We start from the raw sequence: 21312 nt of genomic DNA, 5'->3' as shown, positions 1-21312 counted from the left end.
AATATATTTAGTGAATCCTTGGGTGGTGTTAGGGTCTGATCACATGGAGCAGGGCCTTACCGAATAGAATTTTAGCATGATCATCACTCACTCCTGCAAAAAACGTCTTTCTACAGGGGGATAACTGGGTTGTAAGAAATAATTCAGTCCCTCACACCAGCAAGGCATGCAGGTCGCAGAACTTCCCCATCCACAGTTGCTATTCCAGACCTTGTGCCCTACAGCTTCAGTGTGTCTGATGTAAGGCTCACTGAAGTCAATGGAAAGTGATGTGATATTCATGGATGTAGATCCTTACTCCAGACCCCTCTCCACAGCTGGCCATTCCACCTTCAGCTCCCTCTGTTTCTCCCTCCCAAACGGTTTACATCACAGGCAGGGATCTATGCTGCTCCTCCCTAGCAAGGTGAATTCATCAGGGCTGGTTCTAATTCCTAGTGTGATATGGTCAGAGCACACCATTGCATACAAAGTAAGGCCAAACTGAAACAAAAACAAAACGGATGTTGACATTGGTACACAAAATACACAACTACAGCTACAAATTATCACTTTTTTTCCTATCCTAAACCCTGCAGACACCCAAATGCGCATATATCCATATCTAATATATACTCCTGCATAGGGCTGCCAGGCATCTGGTTTTTCAATCAGCACAGCTGGTCAAAAAGGAAACCCGGCAGCTTCAGTCAGCAGCACCAAACAGGATATTAAAAGTCTGGTCAGCAGTGCAGCAAGGGCCCAGGGTTAAGGCAGGCTCCCTATGTGCCCTGGCTCTGTGTGGCTCCCAGAAGTGGCTGCCAGGTCCCTGTGGCTCCTAGGCACTGGGTTGGCCAGGAACACGGAGACTCTTCCCTGAGTGCTAGTGCTACAGCCCTGAGTGACTGAGAACCATGACCTACGGATGCAAGAGCAGAGCATGGATCCTCCGGGTCTCCCTGTGCCTAGAGGCCTCAGGGACTCGGCAGACACTTTCTGGGAGCTGCAGTAAGGGCTAGTGGGACAGTGCACCTTGAATTCCCTGGCCTAGCCTGGAGTCCCTTCTTACATCCAAACTCCCTCCTGGAGCCTGCAGTCCACTCCCCCCCCCCCACCACCACACACATCTCTACCCCATATCCCAGCCTGAAACTTCTTCTTGTACCCCAAACCCTTCATCCCTGGCCCTACCCCAGAGTCCACTCCCAACCACAGCCCATACCCACTCCTGCACCCCAAACCCTCAATTGCAGCCCCCTCATTCACTCCAAACCCCTCATCCCAGCCCCCATCCTAGAGTTCATGTCCCACAGCCAGAGCCATCTTCCCACCCCCACACTGCATACCTCATTTCTAGCCCCACCCAGAGCCTGCACCCTCAGCCCAGGAGGGGAGAAGTGAAGTGGTGCTGGATGCCTCACACACACTCCCTGTCTGTAGCAGCACAGTCAGCTCTCCTGCACATTTTAAGGCTCCAGTGATGTGGAACTGAAGCCAGCGGTGGATGAGAGAAACACACCGGTGGGACAGAGCCTTAGAATAGAAGGAGATGAAAAGCGCAACCAAAACCCAACAATCCCTGTGGCCCAGACAGATCAGCGAGGTAGTAGCCCATGAGGGTCAAATGGATGACTGTCCAGCAAAACACAGGACACTTGACAGACTTTCCTGAAGCTGTGGCCTGACAGAACATGTGAATCAAATCAACAATCACAGAGCTGACATGTCAGAGATGTTACCAGGAGAGCAAAGGGGAAACTGCTGTGAACCTGCCAGAGGGGCCTCAGCCTAGAAGGAAAGTGTGACTCCGGAAGGGCTGAGCAGGCTCCCAGAACATGAGACAGGAGTTGCTCTGTCTCTGCTGAGGAAGGAAATGTGGGTCATTCCTGCTGCTGAGATGCCTCTGGAGAAGGGTGCAAAAGCCATTCTGGTGGCACCAGGTAAATATGGGAGAGTGCCCACTCTAATGGTGTGGGGGAATTCAAAGAGGCTGTGTGTGCGTCTCTTAAAGTAGTCCTCAAACAGCTGAGTGCCACCTCCCCCCTCCTTTGCTTCCTTTTTAGTCAGTGGGGAAGGCTCTGGTCTCCCACTGTTGTGATGATGTTGAGCAAAAGCAGCAAGTTTCCAGCCTGCAGTCTTGCGAGTAAACTTTTTTTGTTGCACAACTGGGTGGTACTTTCACAAAGGCTGGAGGGGAGAAGCAGCAATCCTAACAGTGCTGGGCAGAGCAAAGAGTATGTGTAAGGAGTGCACCTGTGCAGGTGCAGTGATCTGCTCTTGTAGTTTATGGAGTCACTAAACCCCTATGGAATTTGTCATCTGTGCTGTGTTGCACTTATGGTTTGTAGAAATCTGGATGTTTTGGGTTCTCTTGAAATAGTGTTTACCTTGCTCTGGGGCTCAGCCCTCTGTGACCAGATGAATTCATTTGTTAAAATGCTTTCTGCTTAGTCTTTTATCCAGGGGAAAATTCCCAGTCATGCCTGCCAGTGGATGGCCAGATCTCCAGTGGACATAAGTAATAAATAGAGGTCCTCAATTGATGGAAGGTATTCCAGGGCTCAGTTTTAATCTCAGTATTACTGGTGCAAATCAGGAGTAAGTAAATGAAGTTATTCTGTATTTACATCAGAGCAAATGAGATCAGAAGGCCCAATTCAGACATATCACAGGCGTGCTTCCCCTCTTCCCCCCTTGCCTACTACAGCCTGGCAGGAGCTGCTTCTGGGCCTATGCTGGGCTTCCAGCTCACATGGCTTGGGAGTTGGCAGCCTTCTGTGGGGCTGGTCGCAGGTAACGGTAAACCTGTAAGCATCACCTGTTAAAGGAGCGTGTGTGATACAAAATTAAAATGCCAAAACAAAGCACTCTGTTGCACCCCTGAGGAGATGATGAGAGAGCAGATGTATGACAGATGTTAGTCATGTCTCTGAGTGCCCTTCTGGGAGGTGCTTAGAGCTTTATAAAACCTATAGAGAACGTACCTTCTCTGGTGACTTACAGTTGCTGTCTGGTATCAATAGTTAAGATATACATTTTAAACTGTGGTTCTGTTATTAAAAATTACATGGCAAAAAATGGCTTCATGGATTACTCTGCACTGATTGCTGCACAGCATATGTTCAGTTTCCTTGTAAAAAAGCATTTTCCAATTGCATAGCTTTGCAAACTCAGCCAAGTTGTGCTCTTTGTGTCTGAGTACTACACAGATCAGTAGGGCATCAATAGGATTGCACCGATATGAAGAGATAGAATACTAGGACTGGAAGGGACCTCGAGAGCGCGACCAGGAACAGCTAACAGGAGAGTTTGGAGAGGGAGTTCTCCAGGTAAAAGAGGAGTAAAAACGGGACCCTTGTGGTAAGTGGCTGTCTGGAGTGTGTGTTTGTGTGTGGTGGGAGTTATTTGCAGTGTGCTGAGCTTGTGTTTGTCTGGATTGTTTGGTTGGTTGGTTGGTTGGTTGGTTTGTTTGAAGGAGCTTCTAAAAGGTTTGAAATCTAGAAGCCTCTGTTAATTGGCTGAGCCTCAGTCAGGGGGAGGGGCTACCAGAGCTATATAAGCCTGTGACTCAGCAACCAGGGAGAGTGCGACCAGGAACAGTTAACAGGAGAGTTTGGAGGGGGAGGTTAGAGGGTACTAGTGACTACTGACCTTCTTTAAAACATAACTCTTAGAATAATCTATATTCAAGAGGTTTAAAAAGAATCCCAATTTATACTTAAACTTATTCATTAGAAAAATGGAGACAGAAGCCCAGCAGCAGAGTGGGGGCTATCCTGTTTATTGCGTTGAGTGTAACATGTATGATTACCTGCCCTGTGGGTGGGTGGCGTATGTGTGCACCCGTTGCAAGGAGCTCCTGACCCTCAGAGACCGAGTTCGGGCTTTGGAGGACAGGGTGGCTGAACTGGAGGAACTAAGGGAGGTAGAGAGCTATGTTGATGAGACTTTCTGGGACACTGTAATACTGTCCCACCTCCAGTCTGAGAGCCCCAGTGCTCTTAAGGAGGATGAAAGTCTCAAGAGAACAGAGCATTTAATGGGAGCAGAGGGAAACCATCCGGTAGTTGGGACCCTCCTCCCAGAGGAGGTTGTGGTATCCTCTCACACTGAGGATACCTCTGAGGGGGAGGGAATGCCAGTTAGGAAGAGGCAGGTGTTAGTAGTGGGTGATTCGATCATTAGAAACATAGATAGTTGGGTTTGTGATGACCGGGAGAACTGTATGGTCACTTGCCTTCCTGGTGCGACGGTTGCGGATCTCTCGAGGCATCTAGATAGACTTATGTGTAGTGCTGGGGAGGAGCTGGTGGTCGTAGTACATGTAGGTACCAATGACGTAGGGAAGGGTAGGAGAGATGTCCTGGAGGCCAAATTTAGGCTGCTAGGAAAGAGACTGAAATCCAGGACCTCTATGGTGGCATTCTCGGAAATGCTTCCAGTTCCACGCGCAGGGCCAGGTAGGCAGGCAGAGCTTCAGAGTCTCAATGCGTGGATGAGACGATGGTGTAGGGAAGAGGGGTTTGGATTTATTAGGAACTGGGGACACTTTTGGGAGAGGGGAGCCTATACAGGAAGGATGGGCTCCACCTAAACCAGGGTGGAACCAGACTGCTGGCACTAAACATTAAAAAGGCCGTAGAGCAGTTTTTAAACTAAGATGGGGGAAAGCCGATTGGTGCGGAGATGCACGTAAATCGGAGGGAGACTTCTCTTAGAGGAGAATCCATTGATAGAGATTATCGAAGCTGTAGTCAGAAAGAGAGGAGGGGAGAGGGCAAACCATGGGCCAGAGCAGACAAACAACCACATACAAAGGAATCCAATGCATCAGGGAAAGGCAGACAAATAACCAGTGGCAAATTTCTAAAGGGCTTGTACACAAATGCTAGGAGTCTGACTAATAAGATGGGTGAACTAGAGTACCTCGTATTAAATGAGGAGATTGACATAATAGGCATCACTGAAACCTGGTGGAATGAGGAAAATCTGTGGGACACAATCATATCGGGATATAAAATATATAGAAAGGATAGAGCAGGCCGGGTGGGTGGCGGAGTGGCACTGTATGTGAAAGATAATGTAGAATCAAATGAAATAAAAATATTAAGTGAATCAACATGTTCAATAGAATCGCTCTGGATAGTAATTCCATGCTCCAATAATAAGAAATTAGCAGTAGGAATATATTACCGACCACCTGACCAGGACAGTGATACTGACATTGAAATGCTGAGGGAGATTAGAGAGGCTACCAAAATAAAGAACTCTATGATAATGGGGGATTTTAATTATCCCCATATTGACTGGATACATGTCACCTCAGGAAGAGAAGCGGAGATAAAATTTCTCAATGGCTTAAATGACTGCTTCTTGGAGCAGCTGGTGCAGGAACCCACAAGAGAGAGGCAATTCTCGATTTAGTCCTGAGTGGAGTGCAGGATCAGGTCCAGGATATAACCGTTACAGGACCACTTGGGAATAGTGACCATAATATAATAACATTCAACTTTCCTGTGGTGGGAAGAACACCTAAGCAGTCCAGCACCCTGGCATTTAATTTCAAAAAGGGGAATTACACAAAAATGAGGAGGTTAGTTAAACAGAAATTAAAAGGCGCAGTGACTAGAGCCAAATCCCTGAAAGCTGCATGGAAACTTTTTAAAGACACCATAATAGAGGCCCAACTTAAATGTATACCCCAAATTAAAAAACATAGCAAGAGACCTAAAAAAGAGTCACCGTGGCTTAACCACCATGTAAAAGAAGCAGTGAGGGACAAAAAGGTATCTTTTAAGAAGTGGAAGTCCAATCCGAGTGAGATAAATAGAAAGGAACATAAACACTGTCAAATCAAGTGTAAAAATGTAATAAGGAAAGCAAAAAAAGATTTTGAGGAACAGCTAGCCAAAAACTCAAAAAGAAATAACAAAATGTTTTTTAAGTACATTAGAAGCAAGAAGCCAGCTAAAAAACCTGTGGGTCCCCTAGATGATCGAGCTATAAAAGGAGCAATCAAGGACGATAAAGCCATTGCGGAGAAACTAAATGATTTCTTTGCTTCAGTCTTCACAGCTGAGGATGTTGGGGAGATTCCTGAATCTGCACCATCCTTTGTGGGTGATGAATCTGAGGAACTGTCCCGGATTGAAGTGTCATTAGAGGAGGTTTTGGAACAAATAGAAAAACTTAATGTTAACAAATCTCCGGGACCGGATGGCATTCATCCAAGGGTTCTAAAAGAACTCAAATGGGAAATTGCTGAGCTATTATCTGTGGTTTGTAACCTATCCTTTAAATCGGCTTCCGTACCTAATGACTGGAAGGTAGCCAACGTGACACCAATATTAAAAAAGGGCTCTAGAAGCGATCCTGGCAATTATAGACCAGTAAGTCTAACTTCAGTACCGGGCAAATTAGTCGAAACAATAGTAAAGAATAAAATTGTGAAGCATGTAGAAGAACATAATTTATTGGACAAAAGTCAACATGGTTTCTGTAAAGGGAAATCCTGTCTTACTAATCTGTTAGAGTTCTTTGAAGGGGTTAACAAACATGCAGACAAGGGGGATCCAGTAGATATAGTAGACTTGGATTTTCAGAAAGCCTTTGACAAGGTCCCTCACCAAAGGCTCTTGTATGAATTACATGGCCATGGGATAAGAGGGAAGGTCCTTTCTTGGATTTTGAGGAAAGACAGGAAACAAAGGGTAGGAATAAATGGTAAATTTTCAGATTGGAGAGGGGTAACTAGTAGTGTACCCCAAGGGTCAGTCCTGGGACCAATCCTTTTCAACTTATTCATAAATGATCTGGAGAAAGGGGTAAGCAGTGAGGTAGTAAAGTTTGCAGATGATACAAAACTGTTTAGGATAGTCAAGACAGAAGCAGACTGTGAGGGACTCCAAGAAGATCTCACCAAACTGAGTGATTGGGCAACAAAATGGCAAAAGAAATTTAATGTGGATAATTGTAAAGTAATGCACATCAAGAAAAATAACCCCAACTATACGTACAGTATGATGGGGGCTAATTTGGCTACGACAAATCAGGAAAGAGATCTTGGAGTTATCGTGGACAGTTCTCTGAGAATTTCCACACAGTGTGCAGTGGCGGTCAAAAAGGCAAATAGGATGCTAGGAATTATTAAGAAAGGGATAGAAAAATAAGACCCAGAATATCTTACTGCCCCAGTGTTTAACCACCCTGACAGTTAGGAACTTTTTCTTAATGTCCAACCTAAACCTCCCTTGCTGCAGTTTAAGCCCATTGCTTCTTGTTCGTTCCTCAGAGTCCAGGAAGAACAATTTTTCTCCCTCCTCCTTGTGACACCCTTTTAGATACCTGAAAACCACCATCATGTCCCCTCTCAATCTTCTCTTTTCCAAACTAAACAAGCCCAGTTCTTTCAGTCTTCCTTCATAGGTCATGTTCTCTACACCTTTAATCATTCTTGTTGCTCTTCTCTGGACCTTCTCCAATTTCTCCACATCTTTCTTAAAATGTGGTACCCAGAACTGGACACAATACTCCAACTGAGGCCTAATCAGCGCAGAATAGAGTGGAAGAATGACTTCTCGTGTCTTGCTCACAACACACCTGTTAATGCATCCTAGAATCATGTTTGCTTTTTTTGCAACAGCATCACACTGTTGACTCATATTTAGTTTGTGGTCCACTATAATCCCTAAATCTCTTTCTGTCATACTCCTTCCTAAATAGTTGCTTCCCATTCTGTGTTTGTGAAACTGATTGTTCCTTCCTAAGTGGAGCACTTTGCATTTGTCCTTATTAAACGTCAACCTGTTTACCTCAGACCATTTCTCCAATGTAAAGACAATAGGGTTGTGGAGATGCTATAATTTCATTGAAGAGCTAATACAAAGGAAACAGTTTTAGCTCTTCCTGAGTATATTGGGTTGGCTTAGAGCTGGCAGTAGTCATAATAAGATTTTTACCATCTTTTATTATTTTCACTAAAGTAAGTATCTAATTGCTTTCAAGGAGCAGATGTGATTGGTAAGAAAGTGCTAGTTTAGTTTCAGAACTGAACTGCATTTTAAAGTATAGAAACAGAGCATCACACATTACCTGTGAGGTCCACCGATGTTATGCATAAGCCATATCTGCACTGCAGAAACTTTGTCTGGGTCTAAGTTAAAGATCTCAACACTTCCAAAAATGCTGTAAGAATGAAAGCATGAAAAAGCAACACACATCTTAGTATTAAAACGAGGAACCAAGTATGCTTTCCAGTCACTACTACATACTTTCCAGTCGCTACTACATAATTATAACATGAGTTATAATTTATTCCTAGTGGTGAAAACATGAAAATCCCATGGGAAAACGTATATGGACTGTTTGCAGAATGAAACAGTATGGGGTTCTTTCTTTCCTAACAATTTTTTTCCTCTAAATTACCAATGCCTGCCACTTCCAAAGGGGAAACAAATCTTTTGCTTTTATGAACCACCAGTTTCCTCATTCCTCAGAGCTAGCACCTCCTGTCAGTTAGTGAAAGTGTGTACTATTTCCGGTGGGGGAGCATAACTGAAGAAATGTACCCGGAGAGTAGTTTATACGTGTAGGCTATTTGAATATACTATAGTGGAGGACTGCATTTATTTCATGAACTTCTGTGGACTGTTGTCATTTTCAGAAAAAAAATCAAAATAAAATAAATCAGAAGATGCTTTTGGCATATATTATATAATAGGCTAGATTCTTTCTGTGTGTATAATATCTAAGTACGAGAAAAATCATTAGGAATAAAGAACCTCATACTGTTTCATATAGGTGAGAGAGTGAGTCTATCTGTCTGATCAAGAACTCCTCCTAAATGGTAAGAACTAGAACCACCACATTTGATATAAAGCTTCCTCTTGTCATAACTTAAAGCAGGGAAAGGGTTTGATTGTGACAGGAAAATAGGATGTGCCTGGGATGGGATTGCTTCTCATAAAACCAAATCGTAAAGAGACAAAAATCACCAGGTGAAAGGGGATAGCAAGGGGCATGCCTCCTTCCCTGTCCAGGCTGCCTCAGCTCCAAGCCTCCCAATCTCCAGATGTCATTTAGGGAGGGCAAGGGGAGGCCCAAGTTCTCCCCCTCCCCGATTCACATGGGAACATTGCTGGCTTTTCCCCTTCATCATGGAGCAAGGGGAAAGTGCACAGTTTGCTGCATTCTTCGCTCTGGCTAGGAATGCAGGGGGACAGAAAAACTTAGACCTGTCCCAGCCAGGGGACATGCATCTCTCCCCCAACTGTGACCCCCTGGAGCTGCATTGGCCATGGATAGGTGCTTCTCACCCAGCCCCAAGCTGCTGTGATGAGAGAGGGTTGAAGTTGTCCTCTCTCTTTGAGGCAGCCTGCAAACGGAATCCCTCATCCCTAGCCCCACCCCAGAGCAGTGATTTAAATGAAGGAAAACAAAAATCAATTGAATTAAAGACCTGAACAACACCAGGGTGTGGGTGTGTGATTGACTGATTGATTGATTGATTGATTGATTGATTGATTTACTGTTGCAGACACCTGCACCACTATGCAGTCCCTAAATTAAAAGTATGACAGATCCACAGATTGTGACAGACTAAAGTGAATACCTGCTACTTCTGAATGCATCATCTACTGATCCATTGAGCATCACTTGAACCACTCCACATGCTGCTTCTGCAAACTAAACAGAGCAAATGTACATTGTATTTTAGCATTACATGAAACGGAGTCAGATCCTAGCTAGAGTAAATAGGCATCTCTCTTTTCTCTTTGGTAGAACTGAACCAATTTTTATCAGCTCAGGATCTGGGTCCACTACTTTAACAGAAGATTCCAGTGAAAATAAAGGGCCAAATCATCTCTCACCGGGGCAAAGTTAAACTAAAACTGCACTGATCTGCCACAAATGGATAGCCCCATGGGGGAGAACCTGTGATGGTGCAAATATGGCATAACAGTTTCTGTGCCACGCTTCTCCTGGATGCTGATGTAGAGGACATTGCTGTGGTTTCCCTGAGCCCTGGCTGCTGTCAGCCCATGGGTTTACTGGCAGCCAGTGTAAATCAGCAGAGCTCAGGCTGCTCTAACTTATGCTGGGAACTGTTACCTTATGAGCCCCTAAATGCCATTGGGAAAGGGTTCACTGCTCTGAAGTAGCAACTTTTATCAGACCTAACCAACTAACTACACCTACCATGCTGCTTTCTCAATATTTATCCAAAAAGGATTGTGTGAGGTATCTAATAAATGCTAAAGGCCGTACCGAACCACATAACTTGAGAGATGTGTGTGTATATATGGACAATGGGTAAACAGTTCTGTATATGTACTGAAAATATATTTTATAGTCTGTGTAGACAAACAGGTTTTGCTAGGCACCAGTCTTCTTAGGTGCCTATGTAGATTAGGCACTGTAAGCCAACACAATGGAAGCCTACTTTGCCTATGTAGTCAACATAAGTATGTGAGGGCAATTTGGAGCCAGCATGTCAGGAAAGGAGCCACGGGTCATCCAGACTCTGGGAACAAAACAAGGAGTTTTGGGAAATGCTGGTATCCATTGTGGAGGAAGAAGGAACAGTAGTTCCTCTTGCTTGCATGTGTGGAAGGTGGATCCCAGCCAGTTGATTGCCTTCTGTGAGCACTTACTCTCAACTATTTAAATTTTAGCGTGTTAAAGGATAGAGCAAGAAGCATGTTATATTTTTTGTTTTTCAATCCTCACTCAGTACCTCTTCAATCTTCAGATAATAAACTTAAACTATCTTTGATGTAGCCCGAGGAACCCTAACAGAACAGAGGTAAATAAGCATTCTGTCAGGCCTTCTGTTCAGCAAGATAGTGAAACATATGCATAACTTTAAGCATGTGGAGTCTCACTGAAGTCAAGGGGCTATTCATGTCTTCCAAGTTAGGCACCTACCTGTATACCTTGCTGAATCAGGGTTTTGCAGAGGAGTTCCTTTCATTATGTTAAAAAGGTACACAGCCACATTCTACATTCCAGTAGCAGCATGTTTTTAGCATTCACAGGTTAAAAAGTAATTGGGTTTAGCAATTATGATTTTGTGTATTTGAATGAGGGAATGATTCCTTTGATTATATTATGAACAGTTAATGTTTGTTAAGCACTAATTATGTGATGGTACATATCTACACAAATATCAAGACTGAGAGACCCACTCAACTAATATCCAAATTATTGTGTAATTAAATGTTATGTGATACATGAGACCTTGGTGAACAGGTTTTGGGAAACCTGCATTTCCAAAAATACATTGCATGACTTTCAAATTTTTAATAGGTCTAATTCAAACACTTTTTAGGACTATTTGACATCTTTGGTCAAACCTGAAAGGAAAATGGCATTTTGAGTAATTCGTGGCATAACTCCTAACACTTTGGGAGGAATTCACATCAGAAAACTTCAAGATTCAAACTGTGTCCCAAAGTTTGACTGTTACCCACTCTTTCCTTTGCTGTGTTTCCTTCATTGTTTATAAACATGAATATTTTGATTACAATTGTCGTTTAAGGATGTAATAGTTCATGATAAAAATATAGTAAAAAGTGTACTAGCCGTTAAAATAGCAAATCATGGTTAACAGTTAAGGTGCTGATCCTGCAACTGGATCTGTGCAGACAGACTTCTATGTCTGCACAGAATCCCATTCAAGTCAATGCATCTTGTGGGGTTATGGGAGTAAAGCCTTTGTTTCCTAGCCAATGAAACAGATATATCAAGCAAATTTGAATGTTTAACATTTTATCCACAGCTTTCCACACTCGGAGTGAAATACTGTCACCACTTAAGTCTGTGGGAGTTTTGCCATTGACTTGTCTGTGACCAAGATTTTATCCTCTTCCAATATTCCCCAATCCCCAACAGTTAAATCAGTTCTAAATTCTAACTGTAATCATGGACAGTTGCTATATAATCCTTACCATCTTAGATGCCATTTTCCAATACACAGTGCTAGGGTTGCTCTCACATTCACTCCATTTTGGACAGGATTCATAATTAATTCCTAAAATAGGATTCAGAATAAACAAGATTAGAAAAGAAGTTGTCAGACATATTAACATAACCTCAGGGCTGAATAAGAACGGCAAAATAAATATTGCATCCCATCACAGCGATGCGTTTAGATGAAAAGTGTTCTAAAGGGAAATTTAATTTGAAGGTGTTTGGAAGACTTTGCTGTGTTTCTGTGAGTCATCAGGGAGGGATAACAGTGGTTTGAGCATTGGCCTACTAATCCCAGGGTTCTGAGCTCAATCCTTGTGGAGGCAGTTTGGGGCAAAAATTTGTCAGGGATGGTACTTGGTCCTGCTGTGAAGGCAAGGGACTGGACTCAATGACCTTTCAAGGTACCGTCCAGTTCTAGGAGATAGGCAATCTCAATTAATAATTTGTAGTCCCTTTATGCAATTGATTCCAGCAACATTTTTCATGGTCTGACTGAGCAATGAGAATGTGACAAACAGAATAGGCCTTAGCAGAAGCTCACTGAGCAGTCTCAGAAGTGACTTTTCCCACCTAATTTTTGTTTTCTGTAACTTTCCCTCAAATTTGTGGACAGATTCTGACATCCCTACTCGTTCTCAGGTCCTGAGCCTACACAGGAAGCCCCCTTATATCTATATGGGGTCCCAGTGACCTCCAGGCACATGCAGGAGTCTTCCTGAAGGGAGTATATTGCAGGACTGTGTCCTTATTCTGCAAATGTTCCCAGTGAAATCACAGGAGTTTGATGATGAAAGTAAATATGGGTGGCAGTCTCTGGTCTTTTGCTAGATGTGAGTACTAGTCTTGTGCCAAGTCTGATATCCCAAGGTTGAGCTGTTTTTGCGCTACCGGCATTAAAAAAGTGACAAAATTAAGCTGAAAATGGATGGTGGGGTTCCCCCTACACACACTTTGCCATAATTCAGGCTGGGCTGAAAGGATCAAGAGTTTGATCGGGCTGAAACTAAGAACAGAAAATATCTTCACCAAAAGGAAATGTTTTTTATTAACTTGAGAGTGAACGAAAGAAAACTTTGAGTTATAATATGCATGTTTTTATTATTTTTCTTTTTTTTTTTAAAGGAATCCTTACCTGGTCTAGAAGGGCTTCCACACCATGAGACCCCATCAGTCATATAGCCTAACAAGGTGTCCTCCAGAGTGAATAAATTGTGATTGGCTTTTGTGTAACGATGAACAAGGTCATTTGTTTTGCTCCAAAATAATGACTGAGAGGAAAAGAATGCCGTGTAAGAAATGACATTGATAAGAGAGCTAGACAGAAAATAGTCATTTTTTGGTTTGATAATGAAAATGTTTTAGTTTTTCATTTATATTGTTTAGGTTTTTGTCAAAATGACCAAAAACACACACTGTGTGTGTGTGTGTGTGTGTGTGTGTGTGTGTGTGTGTGTGTGTGTGTGTGTGTGTGTGAGATTCCATTGGGGGTTTTTTTAATGAAAATAAAATTTTTCTTTAAAAAATTGTTTGACAAAAAACATGAACATTTTATTTTCATTAAAAACTGACTGGAATTACAGTCTTACTCACACATGCAAAATTTTTGGGTTTTTGCCAAAAAACATTTATTCTCTGCTGGAAAAACATTTTAACCGTGTCTAATTACTGTTACTCCTCCATTTTTGCATGCACGTGGGCTAATAAGCTACTTCGGCTACTCTTACATAAAGGTCTTTTACATACCAGTGAAGGCCACAACAATTTTCCCATCATGGCCCAAAATATTGCCCCAAGAAGCAATGCTCTCTTGGTTTTCATCACTGACCTGTAATGAATAGAATTCCCAGGATTCTTTTGTTCAAACAGAAATAGCTTTGGGAGTAATGTTATCACAAACCTCAAGTCAGAGTGCCTGTAGGTATTTGAGGGTCACTCATGTTTGCCATCATCATCATCATTATTATTTGTGTTATCACAGTGCCTAACAACCCCCATTTTGGACCAGAACCCTGTTATGCTAGGGCAGGGGTGGGCAAAAGGGCCTCCGCGGGCTGGATCCAGCCCGCCAACTGGGTGGATCTGGCCCGCGGAGGCCCTGCTGCTCCCCACTCCCAAACGTGGATAGGGTTGCCAGGTGTCCGGTTTTGAACTGGACAGTCTGGTATTTGGGGTTTCTGTCCGGGAAATAAATTGAAAAAAATACTGGACATATAAATGTCCAGTATTTTCTAATAAGGTTAGCTTTATTGTTATGAGTATCAGTACGTAGTTGCGTACTGCCTGGCTGGTAGACATGCTCACACTGTGTGAGTCACATTGCGTAAGCGTGTCTACCAGCCAGGCAGTATGCAACTATGCAGTGGGGGAGGGGGGGCAGGATGGAATGCCCGGGGCCAGACTCACTTGTGCTCCTCCGGGACCATGTGTGGGATGGGCAGCACCCCGGGATCTGTGTGTGCCTGGGCCAGGCCGAGGCCAGCCCCGCTCCCCACAACTTCCTCCCGTCCAGCCCTGCTTCCCGCTGGCCGGTTCTCCCCCCGTACCACCATCTCTCCCGGCTATCTCCGCTCCCACCCCCAACCTCCTCCCAGCCAGCCCCACTCCCCTCCCCGCCGGTTTCCCCGCTCTTCCATCTGAGATTAATGTTTCCAGTATTTTTTTTGAGGCCATCTGGTAACCCTACCTGGGGGGCGGGAGAGCGCCCGGAGAAGGCATCGCCTGCTCCCCTGCCCCCAGGCCTTAATTGGCTGGGGGTGGGGAAGTGCACAAAGCCTCCTTCCACCCTTCAGGCAGCACATGGTGCTTTGAAGTGCCGCATGCTGCTCACAGGGTGGGGAGGAGAGAGTGGAGGAAGCTTCACTCTCAGGGCCTGAGGGTGGGGGAGCTGCGTGAAGCTTCCTTTGCTCTGCCCTGGCCCTGCAAGTTGACTGTGGCCCGTGCTCCTTGCAGGGCGGAAGGAGGCTTCGCATGCAATCCCCTGCCCCCAGGCCCTGATTGGCTTGAGGGCAGGAGGAGACTTTGCACACTCCACCCCCCACCCCACCCCAGGCCCTGATTGGCCTGAGGGTGGGGGAGAGTGCCAAGCTTCTTCCAGGGCATGGGTGCCTAGTGGAAAAGGGGGAGAAAAGGGTTCCCCCACCGCCAGACCATTCATGGTCTGGGGGTGGGATAGCCCTGCCCCTTCCTGTTTAAGCTCCATCCCTTCCGGGGTGGCCCGGGAATACTTACATATTTTTTGAAGTGGGACCCAGGCAAAAATCATTGCCCACCCCTGTGCTAGGGACTTCATAAACACAGAACAAAAACAAAGACTCCATTGTACTAGGCATGTACAGAGAAAAAGTCCCTACCTTGATAGCTTTCTTACCTTGTTACAGGGGACAGGATGACTTGCCAAATCCAATAATGGCTGATAATCTTCTGTTGTAATATTACATGGGTTCTTGTAAACAAATGCATTTTTCATTGTTTCCCATATTTTTTGGCAATCCTTGTCTCTGTCAAAAGATTGAAATATAAGTGATGGGAGATCAATCATGTAAGAAACAGGTAATCATCCAAAATCCTGGATCTATGTCTGAGATGCTGCTGTCCTGTGTTACAGGGAGAGAAAATAAATTGAGGGGCAGGGACTTATGAAAGTATCCACACCCTTCTGCTGGATTTCGGCACGGTGGGCTTGACTTTCCAAAGCACTTAGCTCTCATTTAGGCCCCCAAATAAGCCAGATTTTCAACAACAATGAGAGAAACACCTCAGCATGTTGGCTGCTGAGTACATTTTAAAAATATGGCCACTCTGGGTGCATCTGTATTTCCCCATAGGTCAAAATGAGATGAGCAATTTGCTCATCTTATTTTGAAATAGCTTATTTTGTAATTTGGTGCTGTCTACACAGTGCCAAATTTTGAAATAACCCACTATTCCAAAACGTATCTTATTCCTTGTAGAATAAGGTTTACAGGGACATCGGAATAGTGAGCCCGTTGTATTTTGAAATAACGCACATGCTCAAAAGAGACGGAATAGCTATTTTGGGAGACCTTCGGAATCTCAAGAGTGCTGCAGTGCAGACGTAGCCTTTCTGTTTCAGGATTTTATGCTGCAGCCCAACACGATAGTCACTGAGCACTTTCTTTGTGTAGGTGCCTGGAAGGGAGCAGAACTCTTTGGAAAAGCTGACCCCGGTTGGAGGTGCTGCACACTTCAACATTTGGACCTCAGCAGTTTTGAATATCTGGCTTCACACAGATAGAGGGCAAGATTCTACCCTCTTCACTCATGTGGAATAGGGCTGTGAGTATCCCACTGTGATCCGCTGGACCGGTCACAAAGTCGGTTACTATACATCCTGAGCAGCAAGGGTGGCAGAATCTAGCCTATGATTTAACCCTTCGTGGAAGAAGGGAAGTTGAATGACACTGTCACTGGTGTGCAGGCTTTTCCTATCATGGTCCCCCCTTACCAGTAATGGAATCTGTCTGCACACCCCCTCCCATCCTATTTACTGCACAGTAGGCTCAGCAGAGTGGAGCTGGATATAACTCCCTTATTACTTCTTGGGGAAGCTGACCTGAGCCCTACCATGTGCCCTCCCCTCCCCACCTCAGATGCTCCTCTGTGCTTCCCAGTTTGTGGACCAATGAGATATATAGATCTGCTGGTAATCCAAAAATCAACCTCTGAACCTTTCTAAGAAGAGGCCTAGCATTAGTAATTTTATCCAAAACAAAAAACGGAAGAAACAGAGTAAGTATTTAGTGTCTGATTCTGATAACATGCCAGTTTTATACCTACTGCCTTCCATAGAGTTACACAAGTTATTTGATCTCAACTTTTGAGCATGCTCCCATCTGCAATACAGATTCTGGCCTTCTTGTTTGCGCTGGCATCAGGAATAACCACTGAACTGAATGGAATTATGCTGATGTAAAACTGATGCATGTGGAAGGAGCACAACCAGGTCATCTATGTCTAACTTTGTTGCATAAGGTGTTGGCCCATCAGTTATTCACTTTTCTTTCCTATACTGATGATTTAATGCCAAGTACTGCGAGTTCCTCCAGTATTGCTAAATGGTAATTTATTGCACTGTGCTAGGCAGAGGTCATTTGTTAACTTGTAGGCTTGGAGTGACACTTCCTGAAACTTATGCCAAACTCCAGGGAAATGGTACCCTGTCCAGTTTCTAAATCTACACATTGTGAGTCTTGAGACTACTCAGCACCCCTGTTCTATCGTGTTTGAGGTAAATGAATTAAGCTAACACTTGTGTACAAATATTAACTTACCATTGTTGTCCATCTAGTATTTTTTTCCATGTTGTTCCCAGTAGATGGAACATCTGCCCCTCTCTGCTCTGGCAAGCCACCAGCCCCTTGTCATTTAAATTCCTTCTTGAAAACTCAGCTCTTCCACGTCATCCATAAGTTAGTCAGTAATAGTCACAATGCTGAGGCTTTTATGTTTTCTTTTTTATGCAAATTTAGAAAACAGCAGAATTGATTTACCCTGAGGTGAGCATGTTTCTACTGAGCAACTGCGTAATTGTTAACATTGTGACCTTTATCTTTTCCTGACTCATCCCTTCCGCTTTATTTCTCACCACCTCTCAGTGTGTCCCACGTAAAAACTATTTGAGGAAGGGCCTGGGTTGTGGGATTTGTGGTTGGTGGGTTGTTGTTTTTTTCACTTCTGTGAAGTTCCTGGTACTCCTTTTGGGAAGGACTGTATACAATTCTGGAACTTGGAGAGGTGACCTCTACTTAAAGGAACTAGCACCACAGACAGTTCTAAGGCACTGTTACCAGAGAATATCATGGGAACTATGCAGTTTGTTATTTGGTCATAATCTCAAGTGGCCCAAGGAATATATTGCCATGATAATACTTTCCATCACAGGATTGCAAATCATTTTACACACATTATTAAACTAAGCTTTACAACGGCATCACTATTTTTCAAGTCAATCTAAGTTTTTATATGATGGGCAAACTGAAATATGCAGTATTGATTTGCTTAAACATGACCTCATTTCTGTGCTCTTGAGATGCCACTGGTCCTACAGTACAGTATTGGAAAAATAAGTGCATAGTCAATGCACAGTAAATCCCACAATCTGAGAAAAAACATGGCCCCCTCCGATAGGGGAAGAGACCACAGGAGCACAGTATAAAGTACATGATTCCTTCCAAAGCCAATGATTATTTGGAGAAATGCACTAGTAAATTTTGGAATAAGCACCAATAACTCACAATTTGCAGTCCCCCACGTGTTATATACACTTCCGCAGCCTTAGGAGAAAACATTTCCCCCAGGTAAGCCACTTAATTGCTATTTCTCAATTTGCAAAATGGAGAAAATGCTTTGCAAAATGGAGAAAATCCCTATCTTATAAATTACCTACCAGTTGCCCATCAATATAAAGAAAACCTAATGTAGATATCAGATATTTATAGTGTTGTCATAGCAATGCTGTTCTAAGGATACAAAAGACAAGCTAGGCAAAAGAATATCCTTTAGTGGATCATCTTCTGTTGGTGGAAAGTATAGGCTTTCAAGCTTCTGGAGGCTGAAAGAAGAGCTCTGTGAAGCTCAAAAGCTTATACTTTCCACCTACAATTACTACCTCATCTACTTTGTCTCCTCTAGGAATCTATTACATATTTGAGACAGTTTGTCTGTCTGTGTGTCTGTTTGTTTCAAGATCTCTTTAATGGTAAGAGCTAGGACTACCAAATTTGTTGTGCAGCTTCTTCTTATCATAACTTAAACCAAGGTTAGGGCTTAGTTGTGCCAGGATATCAGGATGTGCCTGGAATGGGATGGCTTCTCATAAAACCATATAGAAAAGAGACAGAATCACCAGGCAGGTGAAAGGGGTTGGCTGGGGGTATGGGCCTCCCTCCAGGACTGCTTCAGCCCCAAGCCTCCCATCACCCAAGGGTGGGGGCTGAAGCTCCCCCCTTGATTTTGTACAGGAATATTGCTGGCCATTCCCCTAAGTTACGGAGCGAAGAGAAAGTGCACAGTTTGCAGCATTCCTCATTCTGGCTTGGGAGGAGCAGGAGGCAGATAAACCTGGATCTGCCCCAGCTGGAGGACATGCACCCCTCCCCCGGCTGTGCCCACAGGAGCTTCAGTGGCCATGGAGAGGTGCTTTTCATTTGGCCCTAAGATGCTGCCATGAGAGAGGGATGGGGTAATCCTGCATACTGAATCCCTCATCCCCAGCCCTATCTCAGAGCAATAATTTAAATGAAGAAAAACAAAAATTGAGTTAAGGACACAAGCACCTTTTATACAGATACGTATTATTTTTAAAATTTGGCCTGATGAGTAGTTGTCTCAGTGTGAGATGCTCAAACTATAAAATGCATTTTAAAGTACCATTAGTCCTACATTTACAATGAAGCACTCTCTAGTCCACACAAGTACTTTTTTTCTAAGCATTTATTTTTATTTTTAATTTTCTTTCACAAAGCCTTCAGGACCTGCTCTGTCCTATTATTCTGGGGCAGTCTCAAAACCTGCCCACACTAGATGAATTTTGGTTTACCTATTTTCTGTTTTACAGGAAACAGATCTTAAATTAGAGCTGAATTTAAGGTGAACGCTGCCACCTTGTGGGCAAAGTGAATGATCAGAAGGCGGTAAAGTACAGAAGGGACAATAAAACTGTATTTGTGCATGGAATGTTACATGGAAGTCAAAAGAAAACACATTAGAGAACTTTTATCTTTGTGATACCATACCAGAAAAATGGGTAAATGTACACTACAGTTCATTTCTTCATTCATGCTCTATTTGTCTGATGGTACTACCTAGAAGCCTCAGCCAGGAGTAGGATGTCATTGTGCTAGGCATTGTACAAACGGATATGAAGTGGCCTGTTGATACCCTTTATCACTGAATATGCAAGGAGGCTTATATAATAGAAGATTAGGATTGGAAGTGACCTTAGGCTTAGGAGGTCATCTAATGGAACCCTCTCTTCAAAGCAGGACCCCAATTAATCACTCCAGCTAGGGCTTTGTCAAGCATGGGCCTTGTGGAGTTGGGAGACTGGTGCCAGAGGTAGACGCGCCACCACCACCACCATCTGACCAGCATTAGCTCTTGGAGTGCTTTCCAATTACCATTTAAGTTAGTATGTTCTTGCTAAGTGACTGAAAGTGTTTTAAATTTAAATGCTACTAAAATAGGACTATATTTATCAGTGTGAGACACAGACTTGGATATTCTTCCTTCATCTCCTATGGTGATACAGCCATCGCTTGAGGATTCTTAACTACACAACAGCAACAAAATTTTTCTAGTTTCAGTTCAGATGGAACTTGAAGCATATTCTATAACTATGATAAAGCCTTTGAAGTGGTAAAGGTCCATGTGCACTCCTGGCTGAAACAGTGATGTAACTAGGCATAGGGAACAACGGTGTTATAACGGGCCTCAAATTATCATCATCACACTTAAATTACTGTATTGCATAATTTGTTCAGCAAAAAACAAAAGTACTAAGGAGGAATATAGATCTTTTTTTTTTTTTTTTTTTTTGCATTATAAAATTCTCTTAGCTCACATAATTATTAATGGAGCCAAATCCTGCAGTCAGCACTTTCATGAAATGTTCTTTAGGCTAGCAGTTTTCTAGGCTTGTTATCAACTTAAAAGTCATTTGTTGTTGTTTTGTGTGGAGGGAAAAAATTGTTAAAGTACAGTAGGGGGCAGAAGATGTTGGGGGGAGGAGAGTCATGAAGTACAGAAAGTTGTAACAGCAATATATAACTCAGAGTATGTCTACCCTCCAAACTTTTTGCGGAAGAGTCAATGCAAATAGAGCACTCATTAGTGTTTTCTCACGCTTCATTTGCACCACTTAGGAAGGAATAATCCATTTCACACATACAGAATGAGAAGTGGTTATAGTGGACCACAAACTAAATGAGAGTCAACAGTGTGAAGCTGTTGCAAAAAAGCAAACATGATTCTAGGATGCATTAACAAATGTGTTGTGAGCAAGACACAAGGGCTGTGTCTGGACTGCATCCCTTTTCCGTAAAAGGGATGCAAAATAGACACATCGCAATTGCTAATGAAGCGGGGATTTAAATCTCCCCCTTCATTTGCATAAACATGGCTGTCGCTTTTTTCCGGCTCGGAGCTTTGCCTGAAAAAAGCGCAAGTCTAGACGGGGATCTTTTGGAAAATAAAGCCTTTTCCGAAAGATCCCTCATTCCTTTTTTTAAGAGGAAATTGGAGAAGGTCCAGAGAAGAGCAACAAGAAAGATTAAAGTTCTAGAGAACATGACCTATGAAGGAAGATTAAAAGAATTGGGCTTGTTTAGTTTGGAAAAGAGA

At 43.4% G+C, this 21312-nt stretch overlaps 1 protein-coding gene across 2 annotated transcripts in view; it reads right to left on the bottom strand.

Moving 5' to 3' along the window:
• The window catches only part of CD38 (CD38 molecule), a 39458-nt gene that overhangs the window by 5171 nt on the left and 12975 nt on the right, over window positions 1-21312 (bottom strand). For both annotated transcript variants that reach the window (XM_006136966.5, XM_014580533.4), the window contains 5 exons: window positions 15320-15449; window positions 13085-13220; window positions 11928-12010; window positions 9590-9663; window positions 8071-8163 (listed from right to left, as the gene is read on the bottom strand). In XM_006136966.5, the coding sequence (XP_006137028.1) occupies window positions 8071-8163; window positions 9590-9663; window positions 11928-12010; window positions 13085-13220; window positions 15320-15449 (516 nt within the window). The remainder of the gene's footprint in view (window positions 1-8070; window positions 8164-9589; window positions 9664-11927; window positions 12011-13084; window positions 13221-15319; window positions 15450-21312) is intronic.

This window comes from Pelodiscus sinensis, chromosome 4 (assembly GCF_052426305.1).
Source record: "Pelodiscus sinensis isolate ZL-2025 chromosome 4, ASM5242630v1, whole genome shotgun sequence".
NCBI classification, from domain to species: domain Eukaryota; kingdom Metazoa; phylum Chordata; order Testudines; family Trionychidae; genus Pelodiscus; species Pelodiscus sinensis.
The sequence above is the reverse complement of the archived record's forward strand: the minus strand, read 5'-3'. Positions and strand labels throughout refer to the sequence as shown.